The 24,301-nt window shown below is 44.7% G+C and overlaps 1 protein-coding gene across 2 annotated transcripts in view; it reads right to left on the bottom strand.

The window, feature by feature from the left end:
• Positions 1-737, bottom strand: part of AKAP10 (A-kinase anchoring protein 10) — a 96,693-nt gene extending 95,956 nt beyond the window's left edge. For both annotated transcript variants that reach the window (XR_013446038.1, XM_078067992.1), the window contains exon 1: positions 482-737. Coding sequence is in view for 1 of the 2 variants with exons in the window: in XM_078067992.1 (XP_077924118.1) it covers positions 482-569 (88 nt within the window). In the remaining variant the exon portion in view is untranslated. The remainder of the gene's footprint in view (positions 1-481) is intronic.
• Between the last annotated feature and the right edge of the window lie 23,564 nt (positions 738-24,301).

Here is a 24,301-nt window from a genome sequence, read left to right as displayed (position 1 = left end):
ATGTTATTTTAGGAACTGCAGGATTCCCCCTCCCCACACCCCCCAAAAAAGGGAAACTAGAAAATAGCACCAGTTGAAGAAAACAGCTTTTTCACATGTTGCTTTTAGACATAAAACCCTCAATATTCTGAAAAGTCAGAGACTTCCGTAACACGGTACTAAAGGAATTTCTTTTCTGGATCCGCCGTTTAGACACGCACGCACACAAACGCGAAAACTGTTTTTGCGCAAACAGGCATTAACTTGTACGGGCTTCGGCAAATACTTTTGGACCAGCGAGACGATTCCCCTCTGACCTCGCGCGAGGAGGCCACCTTCTCCCTCCCTGCAGAGTCCCGGAGCAAAGCAAGGCACGCAGGGGGGGGTCTGCGCGGAGGCCGAGGGCCTCGCCGCCACCCGGGAGGAAGCCCGTGCAGGCCCACCTGCCCCACCGCCGCCCGTGAGGCCCGGCCTGACTCCCCGCCGGAGCCCCCTCTGCTACCTTTCCGCCGGAAGAAGGACATGGCGGGGCCCGGGTCGGGGCGGAGGGCGCGGGGGGACTGTCGCGGGGAGGGCCCGGCTCCCCTCATTCAGCAACCGGCCCGGACTTCCGGGTCCGCAGCGGCCGCCGCACTAGCCTGAAAAGAGACCCTTCTTCCGGGTGTGGGCCCCACCGCCTCCTCGAGAAGCCCAGGCAGCTCCTGCCGCCATATTATCAACAAGCCGCCCGCCCGGAGTTCCGGTCCTTCCCCGCGCGAGGCTTCACGGGAGGCCGCGCCGCCGGCCCCGCCCCCCATCCCCGCCTCCTCTCGAGGGTGCGGGGGCACGCGCCCGGCCCGCCCACGTGACCCTGCGCGCGTGCGGCCTGTGCACTTTCCCAGGTCCCGCGTCGCTGGCCCGGGTGGAGAGATCCCGCGCGAAAGTGACCGTCCCGGAGCCGGAGCGCCCCCCTAACCCCGCGACCTTGGAGCTGTATGGCGCGGTGTTCAGGTTTGGGGCGGCCGGCCGTGGGCACTCACAGCGTGCCCTCGTACACAAGGCGAGGCCAGCAATGCCACGCTCCGGCTTAGCCGCTTCTGTTTCTCCGTTCCAGTTAGCTGGCCGGCCAGAGCAGCTGCGCCCTGCGCCGCCAGGCCTGCTCTCCCAGGCGAACAGAGCCCCCCACCCCGCCCCGGGTCGCGCGGGTACCAGGAGGTCACGGTGCCTCGAAGAGGGAAGAGGAGGCATAACCTGCTTCATGCGGCTCCACTGGCTTCTCAATCACAGTGACCTCGGCAATAAAAAGGAGAAGTGGGCTTATTTTCAGAACCAAATCCCTGCACCAGTGCTCAAGTTTGAAAGGGACGGTAAAATAAAAGCATCGCCAGTAATTACAAGGCAAACTCGTGAGAAGGATCCTTCAAGCTTTGTTCAACTGCCTTTTCCCCAGTAACTCTGGCCCTCCATCCATCCTTAAAGCAGAGGGAAACAAGTCTTCCCCCCCCCACCAACCCCCACCAGTGTCCCTCACCACCTGGTGAGTGCGCTGATTGGGTAATAATTGTAGCCTTGGGGGTACTCCTTTGAGGAAGGAGTCTGGAAGTTAGCACTCAATAAATGTTCACTGAGGTTTTTTTTTTTTTTTTTTTAACATCAGTGAAGTCCATCACGTGACGGTCGGTCGAGGGCAACAGGATCAAAAAGAGTCCAACTTGTCCAAGACTATTAAGTGTCAGTGTTGGGACTATAATTAGAACCCGGGGTCTTTTCACTATATAATTAGAGCAACTTAATAGGTTTGTCTGTTTTGGTCCCGGGCCTGTGAGGTAGTCACAGCTGATATTTATTGAAAGTTTTCTATGCAGTTACTGTGCCGGACCCTCCAGATTAATAATGGTCCTTGGGTCAGTCTTGGTGTGGGGAAAACTAGGCACAGAAAAATATCTTGGGGCGCCTGGGTGGCTCAGATGGTTAAGCGTCTGCCTTCGGCTCAGGTCATGATCTCAGGGTCCTGGGATCGAGCCCCGCATCGGGCTCCCTGCTCCTTGGGAGCCTGCTTCTCCCTCTGCCTCTCTCTCTCTCTCTCTCTGTCTCTCATGAATAAATAAATAAAATCTTTAAAAAAAAAAATATCTTGCCCAAGGTCACAAGCTAACTAGGGATGAACCCTGGATTTCAAACTTAGAGAGTCACCTCCAAAGCTAAAGATCGAACCTCTTGCTGCCTGGGTAAAGAGAGTGTGGTCAGGCAGAAGCGAGAGAGACTGGCCGAGGCTCTGGATGCCTGAGTGTATCCTCGACCTGAGTTGGTGCTGAGAATGGATGTCTGTTTAACTCCTGTGGGCCTCAGTAGAGGCAGCAAGGGGATTTGGGCAGTGTCTGTCCTCCAGCGATCTGTCCTCCAGCGATAAGGTGGCTGCACTCAGGAGGACCACTTTGCTGCCTGTGGCCAATAAAACCAAAGGTCTTGCCCTTCGCTCCCAGGAAATGGAGATTGGCTGAAGTCAAGGAAGAGTGCGGCCGAGGTGCAGTTGATATAAGGGAATAAGTGGGATCTAGCAGAAGTGTAAGGACAGGGCATCCACACACTTGGCAAGAAAGCACAGTGCCCTTCTCTCTTTCCCTTCTCCCCCAGAGTCCAATCCCTTGGCAGCGCCTTTTTGTATTTGTTGACTGGTTAGTTTCCTGGGTCAGAAGAGGGAGTGCAAGAAATCCCCTGAATATCATCACTGAACGGGAGCAGTGCCAAGGAATATGGGGGGAATGTTCTAATACCTGTAAGTCGTAAACCCTTCCTCGTTTTCTCTAACTAAGCATAGAATCAATGTAAAAGCAGCATCCTACCCTGCCTTCCCTTGTGATTACTGCTCTTGAGGCCCTCCTAGCAGAAATTCTGGAGCTGTCTTTACTCCTCCAGGCAGCAGAATATGTATTCTCAGTGAGGTAGTAATACCTGCCATTATTTCTTAAGTACTTCTGTGCTCTCAGTATACTAAGTGCTTTATAATCACAATCTCAGTGTATCCTTTACATTCTCCCCCCGCCAAAAAAGACCCCATGAGATGGCTTAATATCATTCCCCCCAATTTACAGATGATGACCTTGAGGCTCAGAGTAATTTACCCAGGGAGCACAAGGCTAGCAAGGGGTAGAGACAAGATTTGGACCACTGTCAGTCTGACTCCAAGCTCTTTGCTCATACTGCTTGTTCCTGTCTTTTTCTCCACCTCCAGCTAATACCTATTCAGCTGATGTTCCAGCGTGGAGTGTCTATTTATTGGGCAAATACAAGGCGATGAGTGATAGCTAGTAGTGCAGATGCCTTCTGAATCATCACCCATTAAAGGGTTTATACGCTTAGGGAAGCTTTAAGTGTACTGTACTACCATTTAATCTGTAGGAATTTGATGACCCACAGATGAATAAAGTTGAAATAAAACAAGAATATAAAAATAAGCAGGAGTATTCCATTCGCCTGAATACCCAGTTGTGGCAAACTGGATATTCTGCATTGCATTTCTAAATTAATTTGTTAAAGCCACTTTAATTTACACATAAAACAAAATGAGTTTTCACCAGAAGGAATCCCTTTAATTATATTCCTAATTTTTTAAAGATTTTATTTATTTATTTTTGAGAGATAGAGAGAGATAAGCATGCACACGCACAAGCCAGGGTGGAGGGAGGGGCAGAGGATGAAGCCGACTTCTCCCTGAGCAGGGAGCCCAACGCAGGACTCGGTTCCAGGACCCTGAGATCATGACCTGAGCCGAAGGCAGACGCTTAACCAACTGAGTCACCCAGGCGCCCATTATATTACAAATTTTAAGGGAATCCTCACAGTCTTTTTTTTTTTAAGATTAATTTATTAATTTGGGGGGGGAGGGGCAAAGGGAGAGACGGAGTGAGTCTCAAGCAGACTCCACACTGAGCGCCGAGCCAAACATGGGGCTCGATCTTACGACCCACGAGATCATGACCTGCGCAAAACCAAGAGTCAGACGCTTAACTGACTATGCCACCCAGGCGGCCCCCTCACAGTCTTTTTATAACAGTTGTATCAATCACAACAAATCAGCGAGGTAATTATCACAAAGCCAGTGAATAAAAACACCTTTTACAAATTTAATGAAAAATTCTAGGGCGCCTGGGTGGCTCAGTCGTTAAGCGTCTGCCTTCGGCTCAGGTCATGATCCTAGGGTCCTGGGATCGAGTCCCACATCAGGTTCCCCTGCTTGGCAGGAAGCCTGCTTCTCCCTCTCCCACTCCCCCTGCTTGTGTTCCTGCTCTCGCTATCTCTCTCTCTGTCAAATAAATAAATAAAATCTTTAAAAAAAAAAAAAAAGAAAAATTCTATAACAAACATTCTAACAAATGTAGTTGTCTATATCAAACATTCATAACCTGAAGGAAATTATTCAAATAAATCTTTTGACACTATAGGAAAAAAAAGTTCCCTGTACCAGATAAAAACAAACTCAGATTTATGACAAGTCTCAGAATATGTATTGCTATAACTTACAATTCTCATCAACTCTCAAAGGCTAATTCTTAAACCAGTGTTTTACATTCTCAAAAGCATTTGCATCCACAGCTTTGTAAAATTTATCTCTAAGAAAAATCGTGGCCTCTGAGTTTAGCTTTAATCAAAGCTAAATCAAAACAATTTGGGCTTAATGTAATTTATTTCTTCTATAGTCTCTAATCATGCCAGATAAATGGGAGTTTAGTGCACATTTTTGCCATCAAAGGAACCCGAAACAAGTAGGAGACATGACAATAATCTCTTAAATATGCATAACAGAGACTTCCTTACGTACACCCCTGGGGCATAACATCCTTGATCTGCTCTGGAGGTAAGACTATGATACACAACTACTCTCAAATATTTCTTCGCAGGTGGTCTACAAGCATGTACTCCCCGGCCTCTAGAATTATAAAAGCAGTTCTCACTGGAGGTGGGGTTGTGGAAACCCACTTTCTTACAGCTGCCCAAGACACACTTCTGTCCATAAGTCCCCTTAATAAACCATTTCTTGTCAAGCTGAAGTTGTTGGCCTTTTCCTTCAGTCTTTCCTTTGGCCTTTGGAGGTCCCCTTGCATATGCCTCCCTCTCATGAAATAACTTCTAATAACAGTAAAGCAGGTCATTTGGACTAGTCACCTGCTGTGGAAAACTAAAAAAGGAAAACTAAACCCAAAAACCGCAAGACATTGAGGCAATAAGAAGATAATGAAAAATTATCAGATGAAGAGAGAGCAGAAAAACAAAATCCAGTGAATTAAGTCCTGCATTTGGGGCCTCTTTTCTGGGAGCTTCCTTGTTCAGGGAAAAGAGACTGAGAAGCTAGCTGAGTGATGCTTTTGATAATGTCACAGACATTAGGACAAAATTTGGAGCCCCAGGCTTGCTTTGGGTCAGGATTCTGAAAAAGCTACATCAGAAGTAAACCAGCCCTTTGCAGGGATGGCAACCCAGCTTCAAGTCATCTGTGTGACTCAGGAAATCTTAACCCCCAGCAATTCATCAAGAAAATTCTGATTCCTGGTGCCCTGGGTGCCTGGTGGAAGCAAATAAAAATCCACATGGAGGGGCGCCTGGGTGGCTCAGTCGTTGAGCGTCTGCCTTTGGCTCAGGTGAGGATCCCAGGGTTCTGGGATCGAGCCCCACATCGGGCTCCCTGCTCAGCGGGAAGCCTGCTTCTTTCTCCCTCTCCCACTCCCCCTGCTTGTGTTCCCTCTCTCACTGTCTCTCTCTCTCTGTCAAATAAATAAATAAAATCTTTAAAAAAAAAAAATCCACATGGAATAAGGTAATACCACCCAAGGTCTCAAATTATTTCCATAAACGATTGTTCAAACATAATGTCTGGCACAATCACAGATACCAGGTGCATGAGGAGATAAGACGCTGGGAACAAGAGCCAAGAAAAATGATAAACAATAGAAATAGTGATACGGGAGCTCCAGGTATGGAATTATTGGTCATAGATTTGAACATACTTATGCTTATTATGATCAAGGATATAAAAAAGAACATTGGAAATTTGGGCAGAGAACTGGAAAGTATAAAAACTGACAGAATATAGATGAAAAAGAAGCAACTAGAAATTCTAGAACTGAAAAAAACAAAATAATTGAAACCAAGAACTAAATTGATGGATTTGTAGGCAGGGTTACAATAGAGAGAATTTGTAAAATGGAAGACAAGTCAGAAGAAAATATCCGGAATGAAGCATGTAGTGAAGGTGAGAGACATAGAGAAGAATACAGTGAGGTCTACCATATGCTTGATGAGAGTCCCAGAAGGGGAGAAGAGAGAGAATGTAGCAGAGGAGATATTTGAAACGTTAATGGCTGACAATTTTCCTGAAGTGAAGACAGAAACCAGCCTACCAATTCAAGAATCACTATGAGGGGCTCCTGGGTGGCTCAGTCAGTTAAGTGTCCTACTCTTGATTTCAGCTCAGGTTATGATCTGAGGGTCGTGAGATCGAGGCCCTCGTTGGGCTTCACACTGGGCATAGAGCCTGCTTAAGATTCTCTCTCTCCAGGGGCGCCTGGGTGGCTCAGTTGGTTAAGCGACTGCCTTCGGCTCAGGTCATGATCCTGGAGTCCTGGGATCAAGTCCCACATCGGGCTCCCTGCTCAGCAGGGAGTCTGCTTCTCCCTCTGACCCTCCCCCCTCTCATGCTCTCTGTATCTCATTCTCTCTCTCAAATAAATAAATAAAATCTTTAAAAAAAAAAAAAAAAAAAAAAAGATTCTCTCTCTCCCTCTGCTTCTCCACCACCCCCCCCCACTAGCACACTCTCTCTAAAAAAAAAAAAATCACTATGAACTCCAAACAAAAGGAAATACACACCTAGACTATTATAATGAAAATTCAGGAAATAAAAAAACAAAAAAAATTATTTTTTAAAAGATGTTATTTGTTAGAGAGAGAGTGTGTGTGTGAGTGGGCAGGGGAGGGGCAGAGGGAGAGGGAGAAGCAGACTCCGTGTTAAGCAGTGAGCCTGATGCGGGACTCGATTCCAGGACCCTGGGATCATGACCTGAGCCAAAGGCAGACACTTAACCTACTGAGCCACCCAGGTGCCCAACAAATATTATTAAAAATAGCTGGGGGTTCAGGGCGCCTGTGTGGCTCAGCCAGTTGGGAACCTCGGTTCACTGATAGCTGTTACCTTCACAGCTATAATTTCTTTTTTAAATTTTTTTATTGTTATGTTAATCCCCATACATTACATCATTAGTTTTAGATATAGTGTTCCATGATTCATTGTTTGTGCATAACACCCAGTGCTCCATGCAGAACGTGCCCTCCTCAATACCCATCACCAGGCTAACCCATCCTCCCAACCCCCTCCCCTCTAGAACCCTCAGTTTGTTTTTCAGAGTCCATCGTCTCTCATGGTTCTTCTCCCCCTCCGATTTCCCCCCCTTCATTCTTCCCCTCCTGCTACATTCTTCTTCTTCTTTTTTTCTTTCTTAACATATATTGCATTATTTGTTTCAGAGGTACAGATCTGAGATTCAACAGTCTTGCACAATTTACAGCGCTTACCAGAACACATACCCTCCCCAGTGTCCATCACCCAGTCACCCCATCCCTCCCACCCTACCCCCCACTCCAGCAACCCTCAGTTTGTTTCCTGAGATTAAGAATTCCACAGCTATAATTTCTAACTGCTAAAAGATACAGGTTAGAGTCAGCCAAGGGAAGGAATGCATAGGGCAGAATCCAGGCAAGTACAAAACACAGAGCTTCCAATTGTCCTCTCCCCATGGAGTCAGGAGAGTATTATTCTCCTGGCATTGATATATGACAATACGATGGAGTATTTCCAACCAGAAAGCTTACCCAAGGGTAGAGTTCAAAGTCTCTATTGGGACTCCATCACACAAGCATGGTTGATTGCCTTTGCAACTGATCTCAGTGTGCAGCACCTCCAGAGGTCACCACGTGATACAAAGGCCCCACCCCAAATCATATTGTTACAATATGGCTGGCCCAAGTTATAACAAAACACTTCTATCAGATACGACATTACAACAATCTAGAAATGACTGCCTACTAGCCAAGAGCTGAGGCCAGACCTCTCTTTGGGCAAGTTAAATTATTTTCTACATAAATATCTAACAGTTTTAAAAATTTCACCAGTGTGGCAGGCCCCTGAATCTTTGTAGGGCTTATATCCCACCTTCTGGCATGTATGTGTCTTACCAGGGCATCTAGAATACCTGCCATTTCTTGTTCACTGGGTCTAGTTAGCATGATGTCATCAATATAGTGTCCTAGAGTGATGTTCTGCAGAATGTCCAGACAATGAAGGGTTCTTTAGACCTGCAGTGTCCAATATGGTAGCGCACTAGTTCCATGTAGCTATTCAGCACTTGAAATGTGGCTAATTAAGATGTGCTATAACCATAAAAAATACACTAGGTTTTGAAGATTTGGTATGAAAAAATAATGTAAAATATCTCATTAATATTGTTATATCAATTACATATTGTAATTGATAATATTTTAGATATGTTTGGTAAGTCAATACATACATTATTAATTTCACTTGTTGCTTTTTGACTTTTTCAGTGTGGTTACTAAAATTACACGTGACTTACATTATAGTTCTGTTGGACAGCATTGCTTCAACTATTTTGACACTGAGTGTGATGGTTAGTTTTATGGGTCAACTTGACTGGCCACAAGGTGCCCATAGTAAGCGTTCTTTCTGGGTGTGTCTATGAGAGTATTTCTGGATGAGTTAGTGTTTGAATTGGTAGACTCAGCAAAGTAGATTGCCTGCTCCAGTGCGGGTGGGCATCATACAGTTGTTGAGGGCGTGAACAGAACAAAAGTTGGGGGAAGGAGGAATTTTTACCCCCTTTTTTCTGCCTCACAGCTCAAGCTTGGACATCTCATCTCATGGTCTCCTTCTCTCAGACTGGGATTTGTACTATCAGTTCTGGTTCTCAAGCCTTTGGACTCAGACTGAATCACACCTTGGCTTTCCTGGGTCTCTAGCTTGCCGATGGCATATTATGGAACTTCTCAGCCTCCTAAATCACATGAGCCAACCCTTTATAAAAAAATCTCTCTCGGAGTGCCTGGGTGGCTCAGCCGTTAAGCGTCTGCCTTCGGCTCAGGTCATGATCCCAGGGTCCTGGGATCGAGCCCCGCATCGGGCTCTCTGCTCTGTGGGAAGCCTGCTTCTCCCTCTCCCACTCCCCCTGCTTGTGTTCCTTCTCTCGCTGTGTCTCTCTCTGTCAAATAAATAAAATCTTTAAAAAAAAAAAATATCTCTCTCTGTCTCTCTGAGTTCTGTATTACTGGGGAGCTGTGGTTAATCCACTGACAGCAATAGAATTAACAAGGACTGGACAAGACTGAGTTTGTGCTGTTCTCCATCCCGCATGAATGCAAACCGCTTTTGAGCCTCCTTCTTAATGGAATTCGAAAACAATGCGTTTGCTAAATCTATAGCCACATACCAGTTGTCAGAGGCTGTGTTAATCTGGAAGGGCAACTATAATTAGGGCTACATCTTTGTTAAATTTATGGTAGTCCACCATCATCCAACATGATCCATCTGGGTTTTGCAGGGCCATATGCCCATGAATGAAATGGAAAGTACAATGGGAACCACTGCTCATTCTTTAAATCTCTGAGGGAGGCAGTGATCTGTCATTCCACCGAGGATGTAGTATGGCTTGATTTATTTTCTTGGCCAGGGGTTGGGAGTAGTTTCAGAAGCTTCCAGTTGGGGCGCCTGGGTGGCTCAGTTGGTTGAGCGACTGCCTTCGGCTCAGGTCATGATCCTGGAGTCCCTGGATCGAGTCCCACATCGGGCTCCCTGCTCGGCAGGGAGTCTGCTTCTCCCTCTGACCCTCCCCCCTCTCATGTGTTCTCTCTCATTCTATCTCTTTCAAATAAATAAATAAAATCTTTAAAAAAAAAAAAAGAAAAAGAAGCTTCCAGTTGGCCTTTCTTTCTTTTTCTCCTTTTTAAAAAAATTTAATGACACTCACTCAATAGGTCAGGGGGCCAATGTGAAGTTCTGCCAAATTCTAGGGAAATCCATATTGATTATGCCTCCATAAATGACTAAAGGCCCTATTTGAAGAAAGGATTGGGAGAATAGCCACTATATGTATTTGTTGTGGTATTTCAGGGTTTCTCAAGATTTGGCCTCCTTTTCAATTGCTAGGCTCAGATCTTACAACTCTTTCGGGTTTGGAAACTGATGAAAGATCATGACTTTTCTATCATGGTAGTGACATCAGCCTTCTGATACCTGGTCTTGATCTTTTGATTTGTGAGTCAAATAATACCCTGTTTGCTGCCTGTCTTAGTCCTTTCAGGCTGCTCTAACAAAAATACCATAGTCTTGATGCCTTGAACAAAAAACTTTTATCTCTCACGGTTCTGGAGACTGGAGAGTTCAAGATCGGGGCGCTGGCAGAGTCTGTGTCTGCTTAGGGTCTAATTCCTGGTTCATAGATGGTCACATTCTCTCTGTGTCTACACAAGGCAGAAGGGGCAAGAGAGTTCTCTGGGGTCTCTTTTATAAGGGCATTAGTCCCACTGATGAGGGCTCTCTGATGACCAAATCACCTCCCAAAAGCCCTACTTCATAATAACATCATACTGGGGGGTTGGGATTCCAACATATGAATTTAGGGCAGACATAAGCATTCAGTCCATAACACTGCCCATCTGCTCACTCCAAGAACATAATTATCATTAGCCATTCCCACATATCCCTGTGGATCCAGGCACTCTTGGTACTCTTCCCACCAATGTGGTAATTATATCTCTGACAATTTAGGGCTGTCACGTGGGCTCTGCGATTCTGGAACCCTGTTATCACCATTAACACTAGGGAGCCCAATTCCATAACAGCCTCTCCTACCATAAATCCTGGGCCACCATTCAGGTTCTCAATAATCCAGTGGCCTTCTCACTAATTCGTTCTTTGTTTTACAGAGGGGTGACTCCTGGGACCTCTTAGGAAACATAGTCAACTGAGAGACCCTCTGGCATGACATAATACATTCTGACATTCCAATCTCTCTGACCTGGAATTATCTCTCTGGCAAACCCAACCTTCTCCATGCATAGGCTAGCTGCTAAAGAAAGACCATAGGCAAAGACTCACTGATGTTTGCTGTAGGAAGATATCTGGTTATGGTGCACAGAAGTAGTGAGTGGTGTGGGCCAGTAGCTGCTGCATTATCACAATCCCCACTTTGTGGCTGAGGAAATAATCACAGGGCCCATCATCAGCTAGATTTGAGCCTGGACTTGATTATCATTTGGCCTGCATAAGCCTTCATTCTAGGCAGAGGAGGATGTGATGTCCTCTGGTTTCGGTCAGTCTTATCTGAGATCCCTTGTCACAGTCCTTGGAAATTCTGGGTCTTTCTTTTATCCTAGTGCATAGGTACCCTGGAATATGATCTCAAGTCTACCCGGGGGAAAGATTGGGGAAAAATTCACTATATAGACTTAGGGTGGTGTTGCAAGGTCCTTCCTTAAGGGGACTCGACTTCCCTTTCGAACAATGAACTCTGGGCCTGTGAACTGACTTTCCCTTGGGAACTTGAGAAGGAATGTGGTTTCCATGATGACAGCTGACATTAGCCTTCTACTCATGAGCTCTTGATTTCTTTTTTAATTATATAAATAAGCATGCCCTGCTCAGTTGTGCCCATCTTTTCCCCACTAGTAACACTGTGATCCATTAGCCATCTCTCCAAATAGATCCCTGTGGGTCAAGGAACCTTGATGGCTGGTTCAGCCTTGCTTCCCAACACAATAATTACACTCACCTTCCTTTGATGTTTAAATGCAGATACTGGCCTCTGCCATTCTGCAATCCTGTCATTCCCATTGCTGGTAGCACCTCTCTCACTGCCCACACCAGGCTGACAGAGGTCTGCCACCATTGAGTGTTTCAGAGATGCTGGTGGCCTTAATAAAGGCAGTGTCTCCTCTGACCGGTTCTCGGGTCTTACATAGTAAATCAGTTCCAACGTCCATACTTATCCTTCTGACCTTTCCTTGATACTGTGTCCAGGAAGTTCTGCTAATATCCTCTTCATTTCTCTAGGCTAAGTTCCAGCTCAGTAGTTAATTAGGACCAGCTGTGGGTATTGTGGCCATAGCGCTGTGTCTCGATTTGTGGATGAAGGCCCCCAAGTGGGGAAAAGTCCCCTTTACCCAGGCTTATCTTTCACCCCTCCCCCAAGCCAACAGTTTCAAAATCCACTCTCTCACGCCCCCCCCCCCACCCCAGGTTCTTCCCATCACAGTAGCCAGGGCCCACGAGTCCTATGATATGTGTGCTATTTTCTCCCAGAGCATCGACTGATTTTCTTGTCCAGGATATGCAGGCACCTGACTTTGGTTATTTGCTTAAAATAGTCAAGAGTGGAAGGGTGGATCTTCAGTAGAGAAAGAACATTCTGCAAGGTTTCTGCTTCAGCAGATGTCATGGTACAGTGTCCTCTGGGGAGAAGGGGGCTCAAGACGTCTCCCGGGTCAAGCTTCTCAGGCTTATCTACTCAAATGTGTCCCCATTTCACAGCTCAGATTCCACTCTTCTCTGTCGTGCTGACCTTGACTAGGACGCCTGTCAAGACGATGCATTCTCTTTTTCAACTCTGCCATTTTTTGTTTGTTTTTAATTAACATATGATGTATTATTTTGTTTTCGGGGTACAGGTCTGTGATTCATCAGTCTTACACAACACCCAGTGCTCACCACAACACATACCCTCCCCAATGTCCATCACCTAGCCACCCCGTGCCCTCCACCCCCCTCCCCTCCAGCAACCCTCTTTCCATCAACTCTGCCATTTTTGCAGTTAGATCCTAGGCCGCTCTTCAGCGAAGTCTGTTCTACAGGTGCTTCTTGAAAGCTGCCAGAGGGGCCCTGTGGCTTTTCACAGAGTGGCTGGAATTGGCGATTGGCTACCCTGAACCTGCTGTTTTGTTTTCAGCCAGAAGCCAGACCTACCACCAAACTTCATTTCAATGACTCATAGCTGAAAGCCTGAGTAATTGTGACACATGGGGTTCCCCTCTGTTTGCACGGGCCTATTTGCATCTCCACCCACCACAATTCACCGTGTTTTTATGTCTATCATACCGGTGAATAATCTAACTCCCAAATCTCAATCACCCAGTTAGGCTTAGCCTGGGTTCCCCAGAAAGCAGAGCGGGTAGCAGAGGGCTCATGGCAGGGCTATGTCCCCAGGAGCACATTCCCAGGGAGCAGGAGCAAAGAACAAGGGGAGGGAAGCAGGACAGAGTGGAGCCAACATGAGATGGTGTTATTGAGTGGGCTGCCACCAAGTGGGAAGGCTTGCCGGTCTGTAGGGTCGTGCCCCCAATAACCTGTATAAATGCACCCACCAGCTCTTATCTCCCATTGATCAACAATTCACCCCACAGGGCATTAACTCTCCTGCACCCTAGGCTGTGCATACAAACCACAGGGTGTTGTCAATATGGAAGCCCCAGAACAGGGGAGAGGAACAGTTGGGACAGGAGGTGAGGTACCTGGTATGAATTTGTCCAGAGCCCCTGCAGAGCTGGAACCAGAGCCACAGAGGACCAAGAGGGTCTAGAGTAGCCCAAGAGAGGGATGGGAATTAGTGGGGCACCACACATGTTCCACCCCAACTCCAGACCTGAAAGTCCAGAGTGGCCAGGAGTGAAGCCAAGGGAGTGTGTTTGTACGAGTCACCAAATTGCATGGATTCTAGGTATCTGTAGGGCCCAAGGTTTGACTGCCCATATCTTTAATGTGCTGCTGGGACTGAGGGCTGTAAAGAAACTAGATAAATGGATTGCTAGAATAACCCATTTGGGTTTTGGTTTTGGTTGCCATTGTTTTGTGTGTACAAGGACAGTTGAGTCATGTCCAATGCGTCAGGAGTGGCTGAGCCTCCCGAGTCAGTCAAGCCACCACAAGTCCTGTGTGGTCCTTTATCCAGGATGTCTCAAATGTATTTCACAGAGCACCCTACTATCAGGAATGGTCAAAGCTAGAAGGGATCTTGGCAATGGCCTCCCTCAAGTCCCCACGCTCTGTGGATCAGAAAACTGAAGTCTCTCACCGTGTAAGAACAACAATCATTACCACCATAGTGATAATTTCAGCTAGCATTTTTGAGCACCTACTAGACATACTTTCTGGAAAACTTAATCCCCATAGAGCCTCTCATTTTGCAGATGAAAAAGTCTAATATAGGCTCTGAGGTAACACCAGCCTGCACGATTCTAAAGAAGAGAATGTAGAGACTGATCTTTAACTTAAAATTGCTTGATCTCCCCCATCCCCCCAAAAGGAAACTAGTGAACCTGAACCTTTATAATCATTCCTCTTGCCCCCTCCTTCGATCGCCTATCTGCCCACAATCATGGAATAAATTTGGATGATGTCTTCCCATATTCTATTACGAGCATCTATTCCTACATGCTCAATATCTAGATAAAAAGATAGAGATAAAGGACTCACATGTGTTGAGTGTATGCTGTATGCCAGATATGGTCCAAGGGACTTTTCATTTGCTTAAGTAACGTAGCATTTAAGTCTCACAACAGCCTGGGATGTTGGGTATTATTATCTGCCTCATTTTGCAAATGAGGAGATGAGCCATTGGAGAGATAAAATGAATTGCCTAAAATCTTTAAGCTAATAAAAGGCAGAGCCGAGGATTGGAACATGGTTCTGTGTGCGTCTAAAGCCCCTTTTCTTTATACCATGCTGCATAATGGTTGGGTTTGGTAAATTTTTTTTTAAAGATTTTATTTATTTATTTGACAGAGAGAGCAGGAGAGCACAAGCAGGGAGAACAGTAGAGGGAGAGGGAGAAGCAGGCTCCCCGCCAAGCAGGGAGCCCGATGCGAGGCTCAATCCCAGGACCCTGAGATCATGACCTGAGCCGAAGGCAGACGCTTAACCATCTGAGCCACCCAGGCGCCCCTGGTTTGGTAAATTTAATGGTTCATTTCATTTGAAAATGATAACCACATTTCATGTGGAAGTGACTGAGAGGTTTTCGGCTCCAGATTTTCTGACTTAAACTCTCTCTCTTGGTCCTGACTGAGGAGAGTCAAAAACCAAGCGTGAGACATGGGTCTGCATGCAGAAGTGCAGGACACCTCCAGAGAGCTTTCGTTTTCAAGTCAAGTAAAGCCACAGGAGAGCCACAAGGCAGAGGATAGACCCCACCTAAAGTGGGGTTTGTCAAACCAAGATGCTCAAGGATGAACTTTCTATGCAGGAGTCTATCCAAGCCTATAATTGCTTTTTGGTACAAATGTTTGTAAGATTTCTTTTTGGTAACGGCTGAAAGTTCAGAGAAATGGAGCCTTGCCCTCCCTGCAACAGGCAATAGTCAACTATGGAGACAGGAAAATATAACAATAACTAGCACCCCAGACTTGTGCAACCTTACTTTTCACAGGCCGCTGGAACCAGACCAGCTGGCTAATTGAAGGCTTCCACAAGGGGGGCTGGAAAGACCAGAGCTGTACCACTCTTGCGGCAAGATGAGAAGAGAGATGGTGAAGCCCACATTCTATTTGGGGTGGGGGTGGGGTCTCTGTGTATAAAGGGATCAAAAGGGATTTCTTGTCTGGTCTTTCCTCAATGGCAACTGCAGAGCAAGGTGAGTCCATCTCTTTCTCTCTCTCTTTTTTAGATGTATTTATTTATTTTGGGGGGGAGGGGCAGAAGGAGAGGGAGAGAGAATCCCAAGCAGACTCCGCCCTGAGCGTGGAGCCCTAGGTGGGGCTTGATCTCACGACCCCGAGATCACAACCCTGAGATCACAACCTGAGCACAAACCAAGAGTCAGATGCTCAACTGACTGCGCCACCCAGGTGCCCCAGGTGAGTCCATCTCCTTATAGTGACAACCTTTGGACCGGCAGGGAGGACGGAATCCAGTCACCATTCCTTAAACATTTTCTGAGTTCCTGTTACATGTCTGCTCTTAAAAGATGGTGTCTCGTACAAGGAAGAATGTAGGTTTGAGAACATTAGTGATCTGGATACCTATCCCGACCCAGTCTTTGTCCTTGGGTAAAATATTTACCCTAGATGAGGGGCATCTGTAAAATGAAAATATCACCTATCTCATAGGGTGGTTGTACGTTTAAAAATAATATAGTTGAAGTCTGTAGAACAGAGTCAGGCCTATAGAAGTCATTCAGTATTGCTGCTGTTGTTCCAATGACTTTGTTGTTTATTTATGTTGAAGGTCTAGCCCCTGTTCTAGGCCCTGGGGCAGGTGCATGGAAGATTAGACCCTGTTGTTGCCCTTGAGAAGGGCACTGTAGCAGAGAAGCCGAAGACCTGAGGCTCTGTGTTCATAGAGTCAGAGGAAGAGGGTAGGTAAATGTGACTGGGCCACCACTTGCACTAATAATAATCCTAGAGTCCCTTTCCGGCTCTTCTATCCATCTCCTACCTTTTCTTCAGGACTCAGCTCCAGATCCACCTCCTGCAGGAAGTCCTCCCTGACTGAGCCAGCCCTTGCAGACTTAATCGCTTCTAAATTGTCATACTTGCAGTAATACATCTACCTATTATTGAATAGCTATTATGGGCAAGACATCCTTTAGGCATTATCTCACAACCTTTTAGAACCTTTGAGGGACAGGGATCATCATTCTAATTTTACAAATGGGGCAGTTAGGGCTCAGGAAAGCCTTGCCAGCACTCTATAGATAATCTGCAGCAGAGTCAGAATTCAAACTCAGATCTGGGTGATTCCAAAGGCGGAGTTGGCAAACTAGAGATCCTGGGCCAAATACAATCCATCCATCACGTATTTTTGTAAATAAAGTTTTATTGGGACACAACCATGCTCATTATTTGCATATTCGCTATGGCTGCTTTCACACCGCAAGAGCAAAGTTGAGTAATTTGCAAAAAGACTACTTTTGTCGGGGCGCCTGGGTAGCTCAGTCGTTAAGCGTTTGCCTTTGGCTCAGGTCATGATCCCGGGGTCCTGGGATCGAGCCCCGCATCGGGGTCCCTGTTCCGCGGGAAGTCTGCTTCTCCCTCTCCCACTCCCCCTGCTTGTGTTCCCTCTCTTGCTGTGTCTCTCTCTATCAAATAAATAAATAAAATATTTTTAAAAAAAGACTACTCTTGTCTTATGTTCTGCTCTCTGTGCCACGTAAGAAGCCAAGTCAATCACATGATGAAATGTCATTGAGTTTGGACCCCTGAACCTGCTTGATAATTACGTTAACCCCACTTTAACACTGAACAAAACTGACACGAGAAGCCCGAGTTAACTGACTTCCGAAGGTCTTTCTATTCCTTGGGTTTCCTTTGAAATCTCAAGTCTGGGAGTGGGCTCCTCCAACATCCCCCCTCAAAAGTTTCTGTCTCTGGTGGTTCAGGACCACTGCGTAGTCATCACAATGGAGAGGACCCCACTTTTGCAGCAATGGGTTACTTCTTCCAACTCAACATGGAGACCCAGCGTTGAACTCTGGTGGCTTCTCTTCAATCTGTGGAAATAGTACCGTACATGGAGGCTAAGGCTCTTACTCTTTTTTGTGTGTGGTAAAATATACATAACATAAAATTTACCATCTTAACCATTTTTCAGTGTACAATTCAGTGGCATTTAATATGTTCACACTGTTGTGCAACCAATACCGCCATCCATCTCTAGAACTTTCTCTTCTTCCCAAACTGACACTCTATATCCATTCAACTCTAACTCCCCACTCCCCCTCCCTCTCACCCTTGGCAACCACCATTCCATTTTCTGTCTCTCTGAATTTGACTATTTTAGGTATTTCATATGAATGAAATTACACAATATTTGCCCTTTTTTGACTGGCTTATTTCACTTAGCGATTCATTCATGTTGTAGCATGCCAGAATTTTATTCCTTTTTAAGGCTGAATAATAATAATAATAATAATAATAAAATCCACATTTTGTTCATCCATTCATCTGTTGATGGACATTTGGATTGTTTCTCCCTTTTGGCTGTTGGTAATAACACTGCTATGAACATTGGTATGTAACAGTGGTTAAGTCTTTACTTTGAATTTTTTGGAATATATATACCCATGAGTGGAGTTGCTGAATCATATGGTAATTCCTATGTTAAAATTTTTAAGGAAATGCCAAACTATTTTCCACAGCGGCTCCAGCAATTTTCATTCCCACCAGCAATGCACAAGGGTTCCAATTTCTTATCAACACTTGTCATTTTCTGGCTTTGGTCTTATTTTATTTTTTCTTAAAACAGTAGCCATCCTGATGGCTATGAGAAGTGGTTTCTTTTCTTTTTTTTTTTTTAAGATTTTATTTATTTATTTGACAGAGAGAGAGAGAATAAGCAGGCAGAGCGGCAGGCAGAGGGAGAGGGAGAAGTAGACTCCCCGCTGAGCAAGGAGCCCAATGCGGGACTCAAGCCCAGGACCCTGGGACCTGAGCCAAAGGCAGACACTTAACTGACTGAGCCATCCAGGTGCCCTGAGAAGTGCTTTCTTACTGTGGTTTTGATTTGCTCGTTTTCTCATGGCTAGTGTTGCTGAGCACTTTTTCAGGTGCTAATTGGCCATTTGTATATCTTTGGAGAAATGTCTATTCAAGTCCTTTCTTTTTTAAAGATTTTATTTATTTTTGTGTGTGTGTGAGAGAGAGGGAATGAACAGGGGGGAGGGGCAAAGGGAGAAGAAGACTCCCTGCTGAGTAGGGAGCCCAGTGCGGGACTTGATCCCAGGACACTGAGATCATGACCTGAGCTGAAGGCAGACACTTAGCCGACTGAGCCACCCAGGAGCCCTATTCAAGTCCTCTCTTACTCATAAAAGCTGATTCTGTACTTTCTCTAGACCAGCTGTATCAGTCAGTATAGGCTAGGTTATGCTGCAGTAACAAGCAACTCTAATATCCAGGAGCTGAAACAACAAAGTTTATTCTCCACTCATCTTACATGTCTCACACAGGTGCAAGGGGGCCTCTGCTTTACTGTGGTGCTCAGGGACACAAATGACAGTGACTTCATCACCATGTATTCTTTCACTGTTATGGTATCAGGGCAAAGGGGGCATGCTAAAGTGTGTGCTCGGTCTCAGAGCCTCTGCTCACATTACATTTACCAAAGCAAATCATATGGCTATGGCTAACTCTAAAGGAAACTCCAAAAGTACATTTTAAATAAGCAGGGAACTGTCATCCTACCATGATCTAGGAAAAAGAAGAAACAGTATGTTTGTGAACAGGTGTAATGACCACCACCTCTGCCCACATACTTCCTTAGGCAGTTCATCCTCCAGCCTCACTGGGGGTTGGGTTGGAGATGGGAATCTTGCCTGATGCAGAACCACAATTTCTGGTTTCTTCCCTGGCTGCCACTCTTCGAAATTTATTGCTTAATATTATATCCCCTTTGCTTGGTTGCTCCTGTGAATTTTTGACTGTTTTCTCCCTATATTTTGTTACTTTTATTATATTTCAGATAAGGGAGATTCTGGAGCCCTGCTTCAGTTGGTCATCTTTAGCTGAAACTCTTCTCTTACACAAATATTAAAGGTGCACTGCAAAGGCAAGAGCTTTGTGTGATGTCCTACCAAGGCCTGACCAGAAGACCTATCTATAGATATGAACCATTAACATTCATTGAACGTTTATTCTATATCACACACTGCAAGTACCCTTTATAGGCATGATTTCATTTAAACCTCACCCCAGCCCTTTGAGGTCAATACCATTATACCCATTTTGTATCTGGGGAAACTGAGGCTGAGATCCAAAGTCACACTCCTAGTAAATGATACAGCCAGTGTTCTAACAGGATCTGCCCACAGCCCGCCATTACCCACTGCTCTGGAACAAGCGGAGGGGTCCTTCAGAGTTGTACCAGAGCTCAAGGAAAATTTGACTTGGCCCATCTGACGCTCTGCTCTGAATTTCCCTCTACTTTCTCACACTCTGAGTGTCTCTCTGTGGGCCAACATCTCACTGGGAAGTAAAACAAGCAGTCCAGGGCTAAGTTGTAAATAGATGCATTTTTGAGCCTGTCTTTGAATTGTATTTGTATTTGAAATTGAATTGAATTTGAATTCTGAGGTTTTTTGTTAATTCCCATATAAAACAGAGGTTCTTAACTGGGTTCTAAATTTGTGTATGATCTTCAGCAGTCTCAGGATCCCTGGAAATGTATTGGATTGGTGCATTTCTCCAAGAGAGTGTCCACTGTTTAATCACATCTTCAAATGAGTCCATGACCCAAAGTGTTATTAATTCCTGCCATAAAACATCTAAAAGTTCTTGTTTGGGGCACCTGTGTGGCCCAGTTGTTTGCATGTCTGACTCTTGGTTTCGGCTCATGTCATGATCTCGTGGTTGTGGGGACTCCCCCCCTCCCCCCATGAATGGGCTCTGTGCTCAGCTGGGTGTCTGCTTCTCTCCTTCTCCCTCTCCCTCTGCTCCCCCACACCCCGTGCACAAGTGCTCTCTTTCTAAAATAAATAAATAAATATTAAAAAAATTAAAGTTCTTGTTCAAAATTCCAAATAGGTCTTCGATAAAGGATTTTTTTTATGTCTTTATCTTAACTTTATTCAGGTAAAAGCAGTCCAGTCGGGGCTCTGAATTTTGGCGCACACAGTTCAGTACTAGACAAGTCCTCTAGATGGCAGCAAAACCCTCGATATAAACATATTCCCTCTGGTCTGAATTTTCTTGCCACATTTTTTTATACAGAGCATGGAACCCAGATCCAGAGCTTCTTACAGCTCTTTAAGTGGTTTACCTTAGCATGAGCTAATATGCCAAGGTGCTTACTGCTGTGATTGTCGGTTCCAGGTTTTGACTACTGGACTGATTTCAGTAAGGGCTCAGGTAGTACAGACTGGAAAATCTGAAGTACAGATTTTCCCCCAAATAAACTAGAAGAACACTGATGATACTTTTAACATTGTATTCTCAGTCCCTGGAGCAGAGGTGGTTGAACAAATGAATGAGTGGATTACCACAAGGAATGCACTACGTTAGCCATGACCTGGGTTAGTGGGTTAACCCATTAGTTTGAGGTTTCAATATGTGGAAACCCCAGTGTACCAGCTAATGTTATTATTTTTTTTAAGATTTTATTTATTTATTTGAGAGAGAGAGAAAGGGTACACGCATGTGTGTGAGCATGAGCGGGGAGAGGGGCAGAGGGAGAAGCAGGCTCCCCGCTGAGCAGGAAGTCCAATGCAGGGCTCAATCCCAGGACCCTTGGGATCATGATCTGAGCCAAAGGCGGATGCTTAACCGACTGAGCCACCCAGGCGCCCCAAAGTATCTTATTTAAAGCTGATTTTAAAAATCAGGTAGTAGAAGTATGTGTAAACCTATTTAATTTTAAGAAAAAAGTGAACACTAAAGAAAGATAAAATCGTTTGACATTGGGTGTGGAGAAGGAGAAGGAATAAAGAAAAAGGAGACGTACTGTGTTGTCGTTGTTCAGGAGGGAGTAACAGAAACAGTCTGAAGGAGTAGAGGACTGAGGGTATTATTTACTGTCATGGTTATAAAGGCAACACCTCGAATACAACTTAAACCTTCCACAAGAGCAGGAAAAACACACCTAAAACAGCAAAGCAAACACAAAAGCACATAATAAAAGGGTAAAGAAGAACTTGAAAGGCTAGGAAAACACAGCATAAAATAACATAACCATCACGTGAATAGGGCTAAACCCATCTATTCCAAGAAAAAAGACTTTCAGATCAAATCAGAAAACAAAACTTGGTGTTCTATTCTCCTTTCTTTCTTTCTCTTTCTTTCTTTCTTCTTTGTGGGCAGCAAAGCAAAGTTTATTGAGCGACAGTACAAAGCTCCCGAAGAAGGAGGGGACCCGAGAGGGTCGAGAGGGTTGCCCTTGCTGTTCTAGTCAAGGGATTTGCCTAAAACAAAGGCTTCAGAAAACATAAAAACAGAAGGGCAAAGCTGTATTGGGCTAATGTAAACAAAATTTAGCAGGCTTGTCATAATATCAGACAAGGTTACATTCAGGGCAAAGGTCAAAAACATCAAGTGAGACAAAGGTCCTTTTATAATTAAAAGGGACAATTCACAAGATTATAAAGCTATTTGTGCACAGATAACATAGTGTCATCATTTATAAAGAAGGACTCCAGAGAAATAAAGAGAAATAAAAACACAATAGTAGTTAAGGTTTTAATTTTACTTCTCTCCAATTATATCAGATCAAACTACATGTAAGGATACGGAAGCCTACACAACATAATAAGTTATATCTCATTGCTATGTATCAAAATCTCTATGCCAAAAACAGGGAATATGCATTCCTCTCCACGGCCCTTAAAACATTCACAAAAATCGACCCTCGTTTGGACCACATAGAAAACTCAAGTATTTCAAAGATACAAAGTAGTACAGACAACATTGATCTCCCATCTCTGATCACAATGAGATAAAACTGAACATTAATGACCCAATCAGAAACAAAAGACTCTAATCCCTGGAAGTTTTAAAACTCTACACTCTCTCTTGAAATTTAAAAACTCTGTATCAAAGGCAAGTCAAACACCAAAGTTTTAGAATCTCCACAAAATAACAATAACAGAGATACGATACATCAGAAATTTGGGGAAATAACTAAAGTAATACCTATTTTTTTCTAAAGGCCTCTTACCCTTAAATACTTACATTTACAAGTAAAAATTGAAAAATTAAACATCCAACTCAAGAAGTCGGAGAGTGACAAAAATACCCATAAAGAAAGCAGAGAAAAAGAAATTAATAAAGATAAAAGCAGAAATGAATAAATTAGGAAACAAAAACATAAATAGCAGAACTAAAAAATATATCTATGAGCTGAAATGAAAAGTACAATTTTAAATGGTAACATAATCAAGAAAGTAAACATATGAAAAACAAGAAATTAGGGGGAAATGAACAGGTTTGCAAAAGACTGCTTTGGTCCACTTGATGCAAATACACTTGAAAACATGGATGAAATATGATTTTCCAAAATGGACTCTAAAAGAGTCTTAAAAATCTAAATTGTGAAATTACCGCAGAAGGAATAAAGAAGATTGTCAAAGGTGTGCTCTCCCCAACGAAAGCATCAGGCCCAGAAATGTTCAACCAGGCAATAATCAAACCTCAAAGAACAGAACATTTTAAAGCTACTTAAATTGTTCCAGAGTAAAAAAAAAAAAAGAACAAAAGCTTCGAAATGTTTTTTATGATGTGAGCATAACATTGATTCTGAAAACCAACATCATTAGACATTCAAGAAGAAAATGATAGCTCATGCTTGCTTTTGAATATCAATGTAGAAATCCTAAGTAAAGTATAAGCAAACAGAATCAGCCACGTACTACAAAAAAAAGCAGGACATGTAAGCTTATTCTAGAAATAAATTAAAAATTTTATGGGGGGGTGCCTGGGTGGCTCAGCTGGTTAAACGTCCGACTCTTGGTCTCAGCTTAGGTCCTGATCTCAGGGTCGTGAGATCGAGCCCAGCGTTGGGCTCCCTCTGCCCCTCCCCCAGCTCACCTCTCTCTCTCTCTCTCTAAAATAAATAAATAAATCTTTAAAAAATTTGTATTAGAAACTTATAACTAAGACTTATTATTTCCATATTAGGAAACTTGTCACAAGTCTCTCGGAGAATGCAATGGGCAAGGGCGGATGTCTCCTCAGCCCCCATCCTGTGCAGTGAGGCAGATTGTCTGGTCTTGAGGCTCAGTCTTCATGTTTCATCCCTGTTTTCATCAGTCAGCTTCCAAAATATAAGATGCTATCCCACCTCTATGCCCCACCACGCCCTGCTCCCCCCCACTGCTACCTCGTCCTTCTGTGAACCTACCTCCTAAGCCCTTCCCATACTGACCTAGAATCTTCTGGAACTTCTGCCCCACACCCTGCATATTCTGCTGTATCTGCAAACACTGTCTCCAGCTCTGTCTTCACTGAAACACAGATCTCCCTGAGAACTCCTGAGAACCCCTGAGCCTGTTGTTCTCTAAGCCCCTGCTCCCCTGAACTCTTGTCCAAAGTCCTGCTTCTTTAAGATTTCAGTCACGTGGGGACGCCTGGGTGGCTCAGTCGGTTAAGCGTCTGCCTTCGGCTCAGGTCATGATCCCAGGGTCCTGGGATCGAGTCCCGCATCGGGCTCCCTGCTCCGCGAGGAGCCTGCTTCTCCCTCTGCCTCTGTCTCTCTCTCTGTCTCTCATGAATAAATAAATAAAATCTTTAAAAAAAAAAAAAGATTTCAGTCATGTGACATTACCACCCTCTCCCCTTGCTGATATCTCTCCACTTTCTTATT

This window comes from Halichoerus grypus, chromosome 2 (genome assembly GCF_964656455.1).
Source record: "Halichoerus grypus chromosome 2, mHalGry1.hap1.1, whole genome shotgun sequence".
NCBI classification, from domain to species: domain Eukaryota; kingdom Metazoa; phylum Chordata; class Mammalia; order Carnivora; family Phocidae; genus Halichoerus; species Halichoerus grypus.
Note: the sequence above shows the minus strand (reverse complement) of the source record. Positions and strands in the feature narration are given on the sequence as shown.